The 14,990-nt window shown below is 28.7% G+C and overlaps 1 protein-coding gene across 1 annotated transcript in view; it reads right to left on the bottom strand.

Moving 5' to 3' along the window:
• Positions 1–14,990, bottom strand: part of LOC103570125 (histone acetyltransferase KAT7) — a 30,769-nt gene extending 15,779 nt beyond the window's left edge. Inside the window, exons 1-8 of the mRNA XM_014444211.2 lie at positions 14,819–14,990; positions 13,948–14,704; positions 12,250–12,516; positions 12,006–12,179; positions 11,672–11,948; positions 11,287–11,584; positions 10,638–10,882; positions 9,933–10,119 (exon numbers count right to left, since the gene is read on the bottom strand). Coding sequence (XP_014299697.1) covers positions 9,933–10,119; positions 10,638–10,882; positions 11,287–11,584; positions 11,672–11,948; positions 12,006–12,179; positions 12,250–12,516; positions 13,948–14,704; positions 14,819–14,836 — 2,223 coding nt within the window. The 5' untranslated portion in view covers positions 14,837–14,990. The remainder of the gene's footprint in view (positions 1–9,932; positions 10,120–10,637; positions 10,883–11,286; positions 11,585–11,671; positions 11,949–12,005; positions 12,180–12,249; positions 12,517–13,947; positions 14,705–14,818) is intronic.

The following is a 14,990-nucleotide window of genomic DNA, read 5'->3' as shown; positions in this document are numbered from 1 at the left end:
AATTCATCATTATATGCTACGATATATATACCATGTATTTAACTTTATAAATTTTTGTATATTTTTCGATATATAGAAGCATATAAGTCTCCCCATATATGTAAGAATAAATAAAATATATTCTTTTCTGTCTTCCTCTCTCTGTTATAAGATTCAAACATTGTGTTCAGAATATATATATATATATATATATATATATATATGTGTGCTAGCTTACAAATTTACATATATAATTATCAATATATGTAATACATATATGTGCAAACTTATAAGTTTACATATATGATTATAAATATATATAATACATGTATTAACTTATAAACTTACGTATATAATTAATTATATTAAAACTTAGTATATTATATATAAGAAAATATATATCGTTTTTGGCCACTTATATGGTCCCATATTGATTATATATTTTTCCATATATTTATCATATATGGTATTTTCATGCGGATACTTTTAAGTTTTTATCATAAAACAAGTCATTGCCATTTTTCAACTGAAATTTCATTTTTGAAAAAATTTAACTCCTTACTTTAAATTTTTAATTAAATTTCAAAATTTCGAAAATTGTGAATATTTTTTAATTTTATTACTTAAATACATCTGAAATAATTTGACACCGAAAGACTTCTATAGTAAATTAATAAGAAAAAAAAATCAAATTTATTTCATACTATTTTTTTTACTGAAAAAACTTTTTCGAAAACAGTAAAAAAATTTTTAGTGGTATCCCGTATTGCCCCTACTCCCACGCATCACTATATAGTTGTAATAGATGTTAAATAAAAATAATAAAAAAAATTTTATGTAATTTTATAGACTATATAAGTATAGACATTAAAAAGACAGACATTACAGTGAACCTTCAATGAAGTAAATGCTTCTTAGGTTCAATGACCGCATTCCAGACGCGATTAGCTCGCAAAACTTTATGGAGTAAGCTCTAAAAAAGCTGGGAAAAGTCTTTGATTCAAGCTCACTGTACCAAAAGTTATTTACTTTTTACACAATGGGACTTTTTAAAAATATATGTGTTTATAAATAGAGCTAAAGTTAAAACTGAAACAAAAAAAAATGTGATGATAAATTTACGTGGGAAAAATTCCGAAGTTGATGACAGATAAACGGAGAATGGACTCGAATTTTAAAAAAATGTTGACAACTTTTTTTTATAGATAAATATGTTGGAAATTGTGCAATATATCGATTAGCATATAATAGTGTGATATATGTATTTTAATTTTATGGATTATTACCGCAATGAAAACATGAGAAAAAATTGTTTTGATTAAAATAGACAACATAAAGGCTTTTGTTTTCGCATTCATACTTTATGCCACTAGTTTATATTTTTTTTCCATACACATTACAATTACTTAGTCATATGTGAGTGCATAAAAGACTTAATAGCAATGTACGCTTAATCCAACAAGTCATTTCTATATTTAGATATGCATCACTTTTTAAATTTCTTTCATCAAACTTTTCTTTACTTTGATTTTTTAAAAAGTATATAAATATATGTTTTTACTTATGTATTATGGACTGGCAAAAAATTAATTTTTTTACAATAGCTAAAAAATATCAAGAGTTACTCAGGTCTAAAATTTTTTGATTTATTGATGTGACATATTGACGTCTATTTAAATTCAGTTTATTTAAGTACCAATATTACTTATTTTAAACTTTGTAATCTCTATAACTTAATTGAAAGAAATTAATTTAAGGTAAAAGAGCATAAACCCGATCAGTGCCACCAGTCGCTCACTTTAACTGACTAATGCGTTTTTATAATTTTTATAAAAAAAAAATTCCAAGTCAAAAAATTAACATTGATAAATAATTATTTGTGATTATAAATATATTATAATATGACGTATCAAAGTATTTTATAATTTATTATAAATTAAAATTAACTGACTGTTTTAAAAATCGCTTAGAGCCGGACATTTTTTACTTTAACGTTCGTTCGTTTGATTAAATTTAGCTTGCGTTAAATTATTTAATAATTGTTATAATTATATGTTATTAAATATATATTTTAAATTTGTGAAAATAAAATAAAGTGATATATTTTATAAATAATTCTCCAAATGAATAAACTTATGACAGTTCAATTGATATTGTCTTTGAGCGCGTATAGGGCCATGTGTTGCTCGAGTAATGGGACATGATAACTTTTAGTGAGCGACTATGGGTTCACTCAACGCGCTTATTTTTAAAATTAATAATAATTAATTATCATTATTCTTAAAATTTAAATTTTATTATAATATTTAAAACTACTAAAAATAACTACAAAAAAATGATTTTTCATTTAATTTCCCAATTTACTGACTTTAATCTCACTCCCAGTGACTGGGTAATGGGTTTTTCACCTCTAATTAATAAAAATTTACACTAATTCCATATGTAAGGACATTTTTCTAAACTCAGCTCAGAGTACACCGATTAAAAAAAAAATTTTTACTAAAATCCCAGAACTTTTCCTCTAAAAAAATATTAAAATGAAATTTTGCTACAGCATAATTTCTCGTAAGCAGAAGCTACATTTCTAAAAGTCATTCTTTCTCCGAATTTTTCATCACAACATCCTATAACTCATCCCTACCTACCCTAAATTTCATGAGTTATTATTTAAAAATTTTCCATTACATTCCGAACAAAAAAATCCATATTTTAACTTAAGGTCAAATTGCAGCAATGAAAAATTTTATCTTTTAAAATATGTATACATATATATGTATATATATATATACATATATAAATTTTTTTTGAAAGTCATTAGTCATTGTCATTCTGTCATTCTTTGTTCACCTGCACCGACAATTCTTTATACCCTTAAGAGAATTGTTTACCTGAGCCCTGCGTCTGGATACAGTCAAGAGTAACAAGGAATTTCAGTTTTCAAGTATAAAGAATCAAGAGTTTAGTTTGTAAGTCTGTACAAGAATGAAAAAAAATTCAAAAAAAAAAAAAAAAAAAAAAAAAAAAAAATATTTTTTTTTTTTTTGCCACTAATTATCGCCTCTGCAGTATTTTAAGTTACAAGTTTTCTCTTATTTATGTTATGCTACAAGATAAATGCGGTTTAAATATCTTTCTTCATTGTTATTGCAATACTAATAAATCGTTTTATTTTAAGATAAAAAAAAATTATTTTACTGGAGTGCCAGTGAACGAAACCGCGATGCTTAAGAAAATCTTTGTCTTTATCTTTTGTATAAATTTATATTTAATTTTATGTTATGCTCATTCATCTGTATAATCTTGTCATTCTTTTCACGAGGACTTTATTTTATCTTATATATTTATATACTTTTTTTGTAAATTTTCTTTGTCATTTTTCTATCTCTAGTTTTTTTTTTTTATGATGGAAAACAAAAATGACCTCTAGTGGAAAACATTCGACGTAAGAAGCTCAGAGTTTTTCATCAAAGAAATCTCTGGTATTGAGTTTTAATGTAAGTGGACTTGAGTAGAGAATAAAATACTAAAAAGAATTTTTTTAAATTTATGAAGGGGTAAGATGGCCTTCTGAAAGATTTTATTAATTTACTGACTGACGTTCTGTCATTTTTGTTGTTTAGTTAATATTTGAAAATTTAAAAAAAGGGCGCGATCTCTCCCTTTGATAAATAGAAAATTTTTTGAATTTTTGTATTTTCGCGGTTGAATATTTTTTGTTGAGGTAAACTGGACACCGAAAATATAAATGAAAATTCCTCATTTTTTAATTTTCGCGCCTTTTTTTTAAATTTTTAAAAATTTTATAATCTATATTATTAGGAGAATAAGGAAAATTTTGTTCCCGCATATCTGCATGATAGAATTGGTTAATGTTATTAAATTTGGTATCGTTAGAAAGGTTTTGACTTGAATTTGTGCCTTTTCATAGTTTCAGCTATTTTTTATGATCAATCATTGAGAAAAATCGATTTATCTGTATCATTCGAATTACATTTAAATTACGCGGGAAAAAATACGATCGTAATTATTTTCTTTAAATAAATTAATATTATATTTATTCTGTCACTAAATATGACTGAATGTCACTCAATATATACTATATTATTTATATCGCGTTACTTATTCCAAAATGATAAAGTTTTATATTTCCATTTGGTTTTAGGAAGCTTCTCAAAGCCAAAAAAGTGTGCATAGAAAAAAAAAGGATTCATTGACACAAAAAATCTTTACTCGCCTAAAGAAAATTTTTACTTACCCCAATAAATTTTTCGCATTGTGAATTAAAACCAAAAAGTTATTTAGAACTAGAAAAAATTTTTGTGCAAGGAATAATTTCTTGAGCAAAATAATCTTTTCTCGCCCCAAGAAAATTTTTGTATTGAATTTATGATGCATAAAATTTCTTGGTGTAAATAAAATTTTTTAAGGCTCGAAATCGTTTTCCTCTGAGTATTTTATAAAATCAGTAATGATATTTGGGCAGTCACCTAGTGACTGCAGGTTGCTCGTTTAATAATTACTGTCATGGGTCCAACTTGGCCCAGTAAATTTTTACCAATGCCTCAAGTTCCTAGTAACGTAAAAATGCCTTTTTTTTTTTTAATTTTCGGAGCTGGGCCATCATAAAATAGGAGACCGTCATGTCCCCTTATTTTCATTTTTTTTTTTTTTGCATAGAAAAAAAAATCTTTGAAGTTTGGTGGACATTTAATATGAAAAATAGTAAATAAAAGATGATCAAAGTCATGACTCAAGTAATATTAAGGTGTTGATGAGTCTTCAGTAGTTTCAATAGCTACCAAACCTTTTCATAAAGTTATAATTGGAGTGAATGAATAGAGAACTATCTAATGTATACATATATTTATATATATGTACAATGTACAAGTATATTCAAAGTTTGTACGTCTACAGGAAACACGAAATAACTTTGATAAGTCAAAAATCTTCTCAAAAAAAATTTTTACTCCCAAAGAAAAATATTTTTTTAAATTTTTGTCGATGTTTAAATTTATGCACAAAAAAAATTGAGAATTTAGCAAGAAATTTAAAACTGTGACATGACGTATACGCTTGAGATTTTTTAAAATGAAAATTGCAAGTAAAAATTAAATGACATCGAGTGATTTTTTAAGTATATAGTAACCTATATTTTACGTCACTCATGTGAACTAATCTAGTGTCATTACCATAAAATATATAGGTATGAGATATTTTAGAAAAAAATGAAATTGTTGAGGGGCTTAAATTTAAAAGTAGAATTATAAAAAAAATCGACGGTGCCAATAACTAATTTAATGAAATATTGACTATTAATTTAATCGGGTCAAATTATAATATTGAGTGGAAATAAAATTGTTATTGATAAATTTATTAATAATAGCGGATGTATTATTGAGATTGATTCAATTTGCGGTTAATTATTTTTAGTTATTTTATATTGAGTGATTCGAGGGAGAATAATTTATCTAATGAGATAAATTTAATTATTTCAATAGAGATAATTTTGGATTTAGCCGTATTGATTTTCAAAAAATAGGTCAATAATTTTTTTTTTTACGTCACATTTTTTTATGAGCTTCGACAATTCACATGCGAGTCTTAGTGTCATAAAAATAATTTTTTTTGTAAAAATTACCATGAAAATTTATGATTTTTAAGTTAGCGGACAATTAATAGTTTTAGAATTTTTTTTTTCAATGAATCGATTATAATTAAAAAAAAAAAAAAAAAATAGCGCATGTAGAAAATTTAAAAAACTACAGGTGCAATTATTTTAAATATTTTTTTTTCATAATTTATCATTTTTTAAAACATCCAAAAATTATAAGCTAAATTCAATGATACTGAAGTCAGTCATCTAACAACGATTTTTTTTGAAACGATAAATTTTCAAAAAAAAAATATTTAACAAAATTGCACATATAGTTTTTTAAATTTCCTACACGTGCATTTTTTTACTTTTTTCTTTTTCAAATAAAACTGCTAAAAAAAAAAAATTCAAAAATCAATTGACATTTAAATTCAATGATACTGAAGTCAGTCATCTAATAACTTTTGATTTTTATTCTAAACGATAAATCTTCAAAAAAAAAATATTCAAAAAAATTGTACATATAGTTTTTTAAATTTTCTACACGTGCATTTTTTTTACTTTTTTCTTTTTCAAATAAAACTGCTAAAAAAAAAAAATTCAAAAATCAATTGACATTTAAATTCAATGATACTGAAGTCAGTCATCTAATAACTTTTGATTTTTATTCTAAACGATAAATCTTCAAAAAAAAAATATTCAAAACAATTGCACATATAGTTTTTTAAATTTCCTACACGTGCATTTTTTTACTTTTTTCTTTTTCAAATAAAATTGCTACAAAAAAAATTCAAAACTTTAATTATCTGCTAACTTATATATTTTTTTTTTTCCTATTTTACTCCTCTTCCACTCGAAATACACACGCACCCCATATAAAAAAAGTCATCCATTAAATGTGACCTTGACACGTAGATTTTTGAATCTGAAACCCTGAGAAGCACCCTCACGGGACTAATTTCACATCCTAGGTTATTTATTTTCTTGTCATTCGTACAATGTCATTTGTCGTCCTCCTCACTGTCATCGTATATATTTCACGAGACAACAAATAAAGTTACTTAAACTTAACTTACACATATATTTATATACATACATACATACATAAATATATATACAAGAGTAATGGAATAGAATAGGGCGTTGTATTCTGCAGGATTTGGCAGTGTGAACAGGTCTGTCTGGCATCGATCGCACCCAGTCGTCGGTCGGGTTGGTTGTACGCAGCCGGTAGTTAGGGGGTTGAGAACTGGCTGGCATGGCGAGCCTACCCCAACCTCTCGCCAAGAGTGCACAGCCGTATCGTATCGACGACCTAGACGACTATTTCTTTCTCTCTTTTTTTACTCTCTTTTCTCTTCTCTATCCAGTTATCCTGGGACTCTGTACCAAGTCATACTAACCAACCCAGCTCCCATCCACCAATCCAACCATACACCCAACTGGTACAACTATATTTATATATATATATATATATTATAAAAGGATGGATGGATGCTGGGTAAAACCCTGGTAGCTCTTGTGCTTTCTCGTGGTAGCCTCGATTCCTTTCACCGTCTCACTGTCTTCCAACTCTCTCTACTCATCCTATTCTGCGGGTATTTTTAAAGGAAATTGCCCGACCCTGATGTGTCTCAGTCCTTTTTTTTATTCTTTATTTTTCGTTACTCTTTTTACCCATAGTTATAAGGATTCAGACATAGACGATCCGAACCTGGGGTATAGACGATGTCTGCTATGAGAGGAATAGAAAGAAAACGTGTCCTTCTTGTCCTTGAGTATAAGGAGTCTCCAATGGGATATAACGTAATGCTGTATTTACCCATAGTTTGTATTCGGTCTTTTTATGACACAAAAGACCGCATTGGAAGTTGGATTAATAACTTTTGGGTAAATTTATTCCAGACTGAACAAACTTTTTTTTTTTTATTTAATAAGTTTACGGTGATAAATTATGTGGTTAATTTTTTGATGTCAAAAAATTAACGCTTTGACTGCTAATTATTTTTTTATGATAATATTTTTTTTAATATGAAGCATTCAAGGTCATGATAAATTAATACGGAGTCGCATTAATTACGCAAACAATCTAAGACTTGTTGCAATTAATATCAATTTACTGGGAAATAATTATCAAAATTATTTAGTTGTTTACGAGATAAAAATATGAATTTATGAAAATTTTTAAATGATAGTGAAGTTATCTGATGTTTAGAATTTTTTGATTTTTATTTTAGACAATAAATTACAAAAAAAAAAATTTTTGGAAAAATTGCACATATAGTTTTTTAAATTTCCTATATGTGCATTTTTTTAGTTTTTATTTTTTTGTAATTGGTTCATAGAAAAAAAAATCGAAAATTTTTAATTGTCTGTTCACTTCAGGATCATAAGTTAACCGATGTTTAGAATTTTTTTTTTTTATAATAAATTACAAAAAAAAAATATTTGAAAAAAATGGACTTGTAGTTTTTGAAATTCTCTACATGTGCATTTTTTCAGTTTTTATTTTTTTGTAATTTATTCGTAAAAAAAAAACAGAAAATTTTTAGTCGTCTACTAAATTAGAATCATGACAAAAAAAAATTTGAAAATCCAAGACGAACAATTAAATAAATTATTATATATATTTCTATATATATTGGCCCATACCCTAATTAGAAAAAAAATTATTAATCAAATTTCCTCCCACAAAATAAAAATTTCCACTATTATATATCCGCGACACCCAAAAAAACTAAACCTTTGTGTCAAAAAAAAAACTAAATAATTTAAAATTTCTATTACGTTTGATGAAAGAAAAAGGTGAGAAAAATATATAGGGGTGGTAAAGAGGAGGCTGGTTGGTCGGAATTGAAGTTATCCAGGGAAAAAGGCGGCGTTCACTGTGCGATTTAAGCTACCCTTAATACTTATAGTAACTAAGCTCTATACAGATACATACATACATACATACATACATACATACATACATACATACATACATATATATACATATATACATACACATTTACTCTGTACATACATACATAAAAAAAGAGAGAGACAAGGTGAGGAGGAAATAATAACGACCCCGACGTCGCAGTGCTGCAGAGAGGTTGACGACCTGACGCGCGGCGACGCCCTCTCTTCGTCCTTTGGCTGCTAGGGACACCCGAGCACTTCTACACTAGTACACTACCACTACTAGCATAACCATCAGCACCACCCTATTCTATCCTTCAACCCCATGGCATATATATACATATATATAATATCCTTTATCCTCAACCCTCAGAGTATCTAGAGGCCGCGCCGCCGCGTGAGACCATACGGGCCAACGCAATCCAGTCATCGTTGTCCTTGTCTCTCGTTTACTCTTCAACTCTACTACTACCAATTGTACCTACTCTACACAACACTCTGTAGCCTCTGTAGTATACTACTGTAGCTACAGTACTATTACTATACAGTACTGGATGCGTATATCCTGAACCCGGCCACCCTCAACGCTTGGCTCGACTGTCTAGCCAGGGTCGGGGTCGTTGAACGTCGATAAAGATTTTGATGCTGCTGCTGCTGGTGCTATTGTAACTGGTATTTTATCGCTGGTACTGGTACTGGTACTGGTACTGCAGGAAATAGCCACTGCAGTACAGAGATCAAGGGAGAGACGTCAAAGCTAATGATTGACTGCTTGTCTCTCCCCAATAATTTATTCACTTTTCTTCAGTTTGTTTGTTCAGGACCAGTCTCACGGGCTTCTGGGTCCACCAAAGACTCGGTATTAAATTTACCGAAGATTATTTTTTGTCACCCAAGTGTACATTTGGTTAAATTAAATGTCACCTTGAAAAGGTCATCGTTGATATCATTTTTTTTTATAATAAATTGAAGAGGAAAAAATGATTCAAGTATTGAATAGAAATGAATAATAGAGATCTTGATAATGGATAAATTGTCATGTATGATTTTGATCTAGTGATCAAAAGGCGCATGCACCCGGGAAATATCAGCACCGGCAGCATCCACTTGCAGAGACACTAGAAAACCGCATAGCCACTCCCTGGAAATCTCGATTCGCCAATACGACATCAAGTATATATGTATATATATACAGATATATTTTTTATATTTACCACTATGACGACAATGACGACAACAATGAAAATGAGGGTAAACTTATATACAATGTAACAAATAACCACCGATAACTGAGCTTACAAAATACAAAATCGATAGTGTAACGTTACCACATATATATGTATATATATATGTGTGTGTATATATGTTACAGTACAGCAGCATGTACTGGTTATTGATGACTTATTTAAGGCATTAAAATTTATGAACATGTAATATTATTTATAACTTTACTTACTTTGCTGAAGTATCCAACAGTATGACAGCCCTCGGAATCATTGATTGTCATTACGTAGAATAAAAATGGCTCGACGTCGTAATAAAGTGTTTTGTGATCGAGAAAAAATTTAGCGAGGAGACAGAGGTTTTGACAGTACTGTTTGTAACGTTTGCCGTCAACTTCCCACACTCCTATTTTGTCTTTTCTGAAAATAATTATCAGTTTATTTAATGACAGAAATTATGATTATTAAGTTAGCAGACAATTGGGATTTTTGAATTATTTTTTGAATAATTTTATTAAAGGAAAAAATGCACTTGTAGAAAATTTTAAAATCTATAAGTGCAATTTTAAAAAAAATTTTTTTTTTGTAATTTTCGTTTGTAGAAAAATTCAAAAATTAGTCGGCTAATTTCAGTATTATAAAAATATGATTCTGAAAAAAGACAATTAAGAATTTTTATTTCAATAATTTAATTAAAAAAAAAATGCACATGTAGAAAATTTAAAAAACTATAAGTGCAATTTTTTGAAAATTTTTTTTTTCTTTAAAATTTGGTTTTTAAAAAAATTCTAAAATTAGTTGGCGAATTTCAGTATCATAATTATAATTTATTAAAATTGTAATTATTTAAAATATTAATTAATTTATTTAAAGTTTGTAATTTATTTCCAAAAATCTTTGATAATTTGAAAATTTTAATTAAATAAAGATAAAATTACCTGTACACTTCATGACCTGGTGGATGTCTCCATACACATTTTTCTCTATGTCTCCTCAGCACTTGTTTACTTTTAGCATAACGCAGACAATATTCACACAAATAAAGCTTCGGTGCACGAGTAAATTCCTCAGGATACGGGCTTTGATACCAAACTTCCATTTCCCATTTGCCCATTTCTACACATTTAGTGCCGCCATTATTTTTTCCCTCAACATCATAATCTAAATCTTTTAATTCCTTCTCCTAAATTAAATTTTACAACAAAATATTAGTCTACATTCACACAAAATTTGATATAAATTATTTAAAAAATACAGCTCTAGCTAAATATCAATGGCGCGAAAATATTTGAATTTAAAAATCAAATTAATTTCTCTACAAAAATTCGAAAGTAAAAATATAAATAAATATGAAAATTTTGTAATTTTAACTAGAACCATAAATAATATCAATGGCGGGAAAATATTTAAATTTAAAAACTAAAATAATTTTAATCTTCAGAAAAATTATTAAGTAAAAAAACAAATCTTTTATTTTAAAAATTTTCAAATTTTCGCGCCATTGCATTAAGTACCCGGTCCGAGAACTAGGTCTCATACTTAAAACCCAGATAATTTTAAATTTCAAAAACTAAAAAAATTACGTACAATTTTCTCACTAGCAATAGCTTGGGCCTCCATGAAAAGTTTCAAGTCATAATCAGAAGTAAGTCCAGTCAGTCGCGGCTGCCGATCTTTTTCAATAGCCGACCGTTCACCCCCACTGTCACTATCATTCCCATCATCATTCGGACGTTTCCACTTGCTTCTCAACTCCTTTATCTTCAACTGATAATTCCTTTGCTCATTAGTCTGATGCGGGACTCCCTTAGGTGATTTTTTCCCGACATTTATCAGCGCTTTCTTACGATCTTCCTCCCGTTTTTTACGTTCTTTATAAAATTCTCTACAAAATTATCCAATATTCAAGTCATTATAAGTCTTAACAATAAAAAAAATATATAAATATCAAAGTTAATTGAAGCCAACATACACACAAGCTTGCGGCGTAGTATTATGATACAAAGGACAAGCCTCTAATGTAAAATGAGTATCAAATTTCCCAGAGAGATGTCCTTTGGAGTCACATGATGCTGCTAAAGGACACTCGCGTTCCTTGACGCTGCGAGATCGTGACACTGAATTTGAACCTCCACGTCCACTTGTACCTCCGCTGCCAGACCCTTGATTCGTTCTTGATACCGTTGAAGATTGTCTTCCTGGCGCGCGTTTTACTGGAGATTTACTTGCACTTCTCTTAATATCAACCGCTAAAAAAAGTCCCAGCAAATAATTTGAATTTTAATGAATGAATTTTTAAAATTTACCTGCATCTGAGTCAGAATCACTGGGAATTTTAATTTGCGACTGAAGTAATTTACTGCCTTTGCGTTGCTGCACTTTTTTCTTTCCTTTCGGTGAAGTCGTTGACGAGCTGATGCGGCCAATTGGTTCGTCATCATCTTTGTCGCTGTCAGAAACGTCTTCCTCGCTTTTTATTACTGTGATAATTAAAATAAATAAGAAGACGAATGGAAAATAGTATTTTTTTAGTGGAGATCGATATCTTACTAGGTCGCTTTGATGTCTTTTGAGGTTTTACAGCAGCAACGACTGCTGATGGTCGCTTAGATGCGATACTTGCTGTGTTGGCTGTTGTTGAAGTAGAGGATGAATGAGTATCTTTTTTTTTTGGTGGTAAAGGACTGGGAGTGCTATCAGATGAGTCGGAATCTGAAGTACTTGCTGATGAACCAGATGATTCGGAGTTACCGGAACCACCTGAGCAACTTTTTGAACTGGCAGAGCTTTCTGATTTTTGATGTCTTGTTACCAGATCTAAAAATAGCATCAACTTTAATAGATTTTTTATTTTTAATGTGGGTAAAAATATATTTTTTGTTTAATTTATCAAGATGAGTTGGATTTTAATTTAAAAATTTTTAAAATGCAGTACTGAGTTTTTAAAAAAAAATCTTAATTAGTTTTTGGTACGTAAGAGTTTATTAAAGTTTTGATATTAAATTTCGAGTATTCAAAAATTAATTACATTTAATTTAGATTAATTGTCAGCTTCAAAATTAGTGTCGTAAAAAAATTAATTGACTTATGGACAATAAAAAAAAAATTTGAATGAAATAAAATAATGATCTTGAAGTTAACAGACGATTTGCAATTTTTTGATTTTTTTTAACAAGTCAATTATGAAAAAAAAAATAAAAATAAAAAAATGCACATGTAAAAAATTTAAAAAACTATATGTGCAATTTTTTTATATATTTTTTTTTTTTAACAATTTGTCGTTTTAAAAAAATTTTAAAATTTATTAGACGTCAGCTAACTATGATACTGAAGTTAGGCGACGTTTGATAATTTGTGATTTTTTTTAAAAGCGGTAAATTTAAAAAAAAAATATTTTAAAAAATTCGACATCAAGTTTTTTCAATTTTCTACATGTGCATTTTTTTAATTTATTTTTTTTTTTGCAACTCATTTGGTAAAAAAAAAATTCAAAATTTTTTGATTGCCTGTTAACTTCCAGATCGTCAGATAACTTCGGTATCATAATAAAATAAAATACTTGTGATTTTAATTTTACATTTATCACTTGGAAATATGATTTGAACTTGTAAACGAAATACAGTCGACTCGTCATAAGCCTGGTCTAGGGGACAGGGTAAATTTTTGAAATTTGTCTTCCGCGTGTTTAGTTTTGGTCTCGACTACTCGTTATAAGCCTTGTTTATTTTATATAATTTTAAATGTCAAATTTACGTTTTGTCACATGCGCCAGTGTCCCGATTTTTCTAGTGCTTATAGCGCTAAAATAAATACTTATCTTTTTACACAAATAATAATTGTAATGTAAAAAATAATAATGACAAGGGTATTAATGAAAGTAATAATAATAATAATTGTTATTGATCAACATAATGCTCAATAAAACTTTTAAATTGTAACAGAAGCTTTAATTGTAATTAATCATTACAATTATCACCAATAAATAATATTCAACTTAATATTTATAAAATTATTATCCGCGAAAGATCGATAGTAAATTTTCATAATTAATTTAGATATTTTGTTGCTATTGTTAGTTTATAATTTATGTAATTTTAACGGAGGCTTATAACGGAGTCTGCTACGAAACTCAAAAAAGTGGTCAAGTAGTCGCCCTTTGGACCAGTACCCACCGATTAAGGGGAGAGACACCACGCAGGCTTATGACTGTATGAAATTAATTAAAAATAACATAAATAAATTACTCACTAGGTCTATTAGCTGGTGGCCGCGATTTATTCTCAGCAGCTTTAGGTTTCGGTGGTGGCTTCGATCTCGCGACATTACTAGCCGATTTGATACCAGACTTAGCTGGTGGACTGTCACTCTCACTGCTATTCTCCGGACTAAAAATACTTTTCTTCTTTAATTTCTTCTGGCCACTTTCCCCAGTGGATTTATTCCCCTTATCATTAACTTTACTTGTACTGCCACCAGAATTATTACTACTGCCGTTTCCACTTGCAGCTTTCTGCTTACTACTTATTAATTTTGACGCTAAAATTGAATTTTTACTTTGTACTGTCTGGGTTTTGTTAACTTGCTTCTGTGCTTTTATCACAGGCGCAACAGTCGCCGTTGCTTTGGGTTTCGTCGGCGGTTTTCTTTTAGCCGGCGCCTTTGTTTTGGCCGGAGATTCTTCTGATTCTGATGAATAAATAGCGCGCGCTGTTGATTTCTGAGGTGTCTTATCTTTACTTTTATCTGCTGCTGTCGCTGATGATGTTTCCGTTTTTGTCTTGACATGACGATTACTGTTGCTATTATTATTATTATTATTACCAGACGTTGATGTCGTCACTGGTTTCTTTTTGTTATTTTTGTTATCAGAATCAGATACTTTTTGACTGCGGGCTGAACTACTTGAGTTTTCTGAATCCGATGAACTCGATTCACTTCCAGAACTTGATGAGCTGCTGGATGATGAACCAGAACTACTCGATGACGTTGATTCTGAACTTGTAGTCTGGTAAATAATTCAAATTTTTATTACAGATAATAATTATTAATATTATTAATTAATAAATTAACTAAAGTAATTTTTGAAAATTTATAACCTTATTTTTGAATAATTTTTTACCTTGCGCTTAGGAGTCATTGTCAATAAATATTTAAAAATTATCTATAGAAATAAAAAATTTAAATACTGATAGTTTACTTTACTTATATTCCATCTTTATAATTAATATTTTACTATATATTTTATAAATTGTATACATAACAAATGTTGATAAAAATTATTTTGACAATGA

The sequence above is a fragment of the Microplitis demolitor genome, chromosome 9, assembly GCF_026212275.2.
Source record: "Microplitis demolitor isolate Queensland-Clemson2020A chromosome 9, iyMicDemo2.1a, whole genome shotgun sequence".
Lineage (NCBI taxonomy): Eukaryota > Metazoa > Arthropoda > Insecta > Hymenoptera > Braconidae > Microplitis > Microplitis demolitor.
Note: the sequence above shows the minus strand (reverse complement) of the source record. Positions and strands in the feature narration are given on the sequence as shown.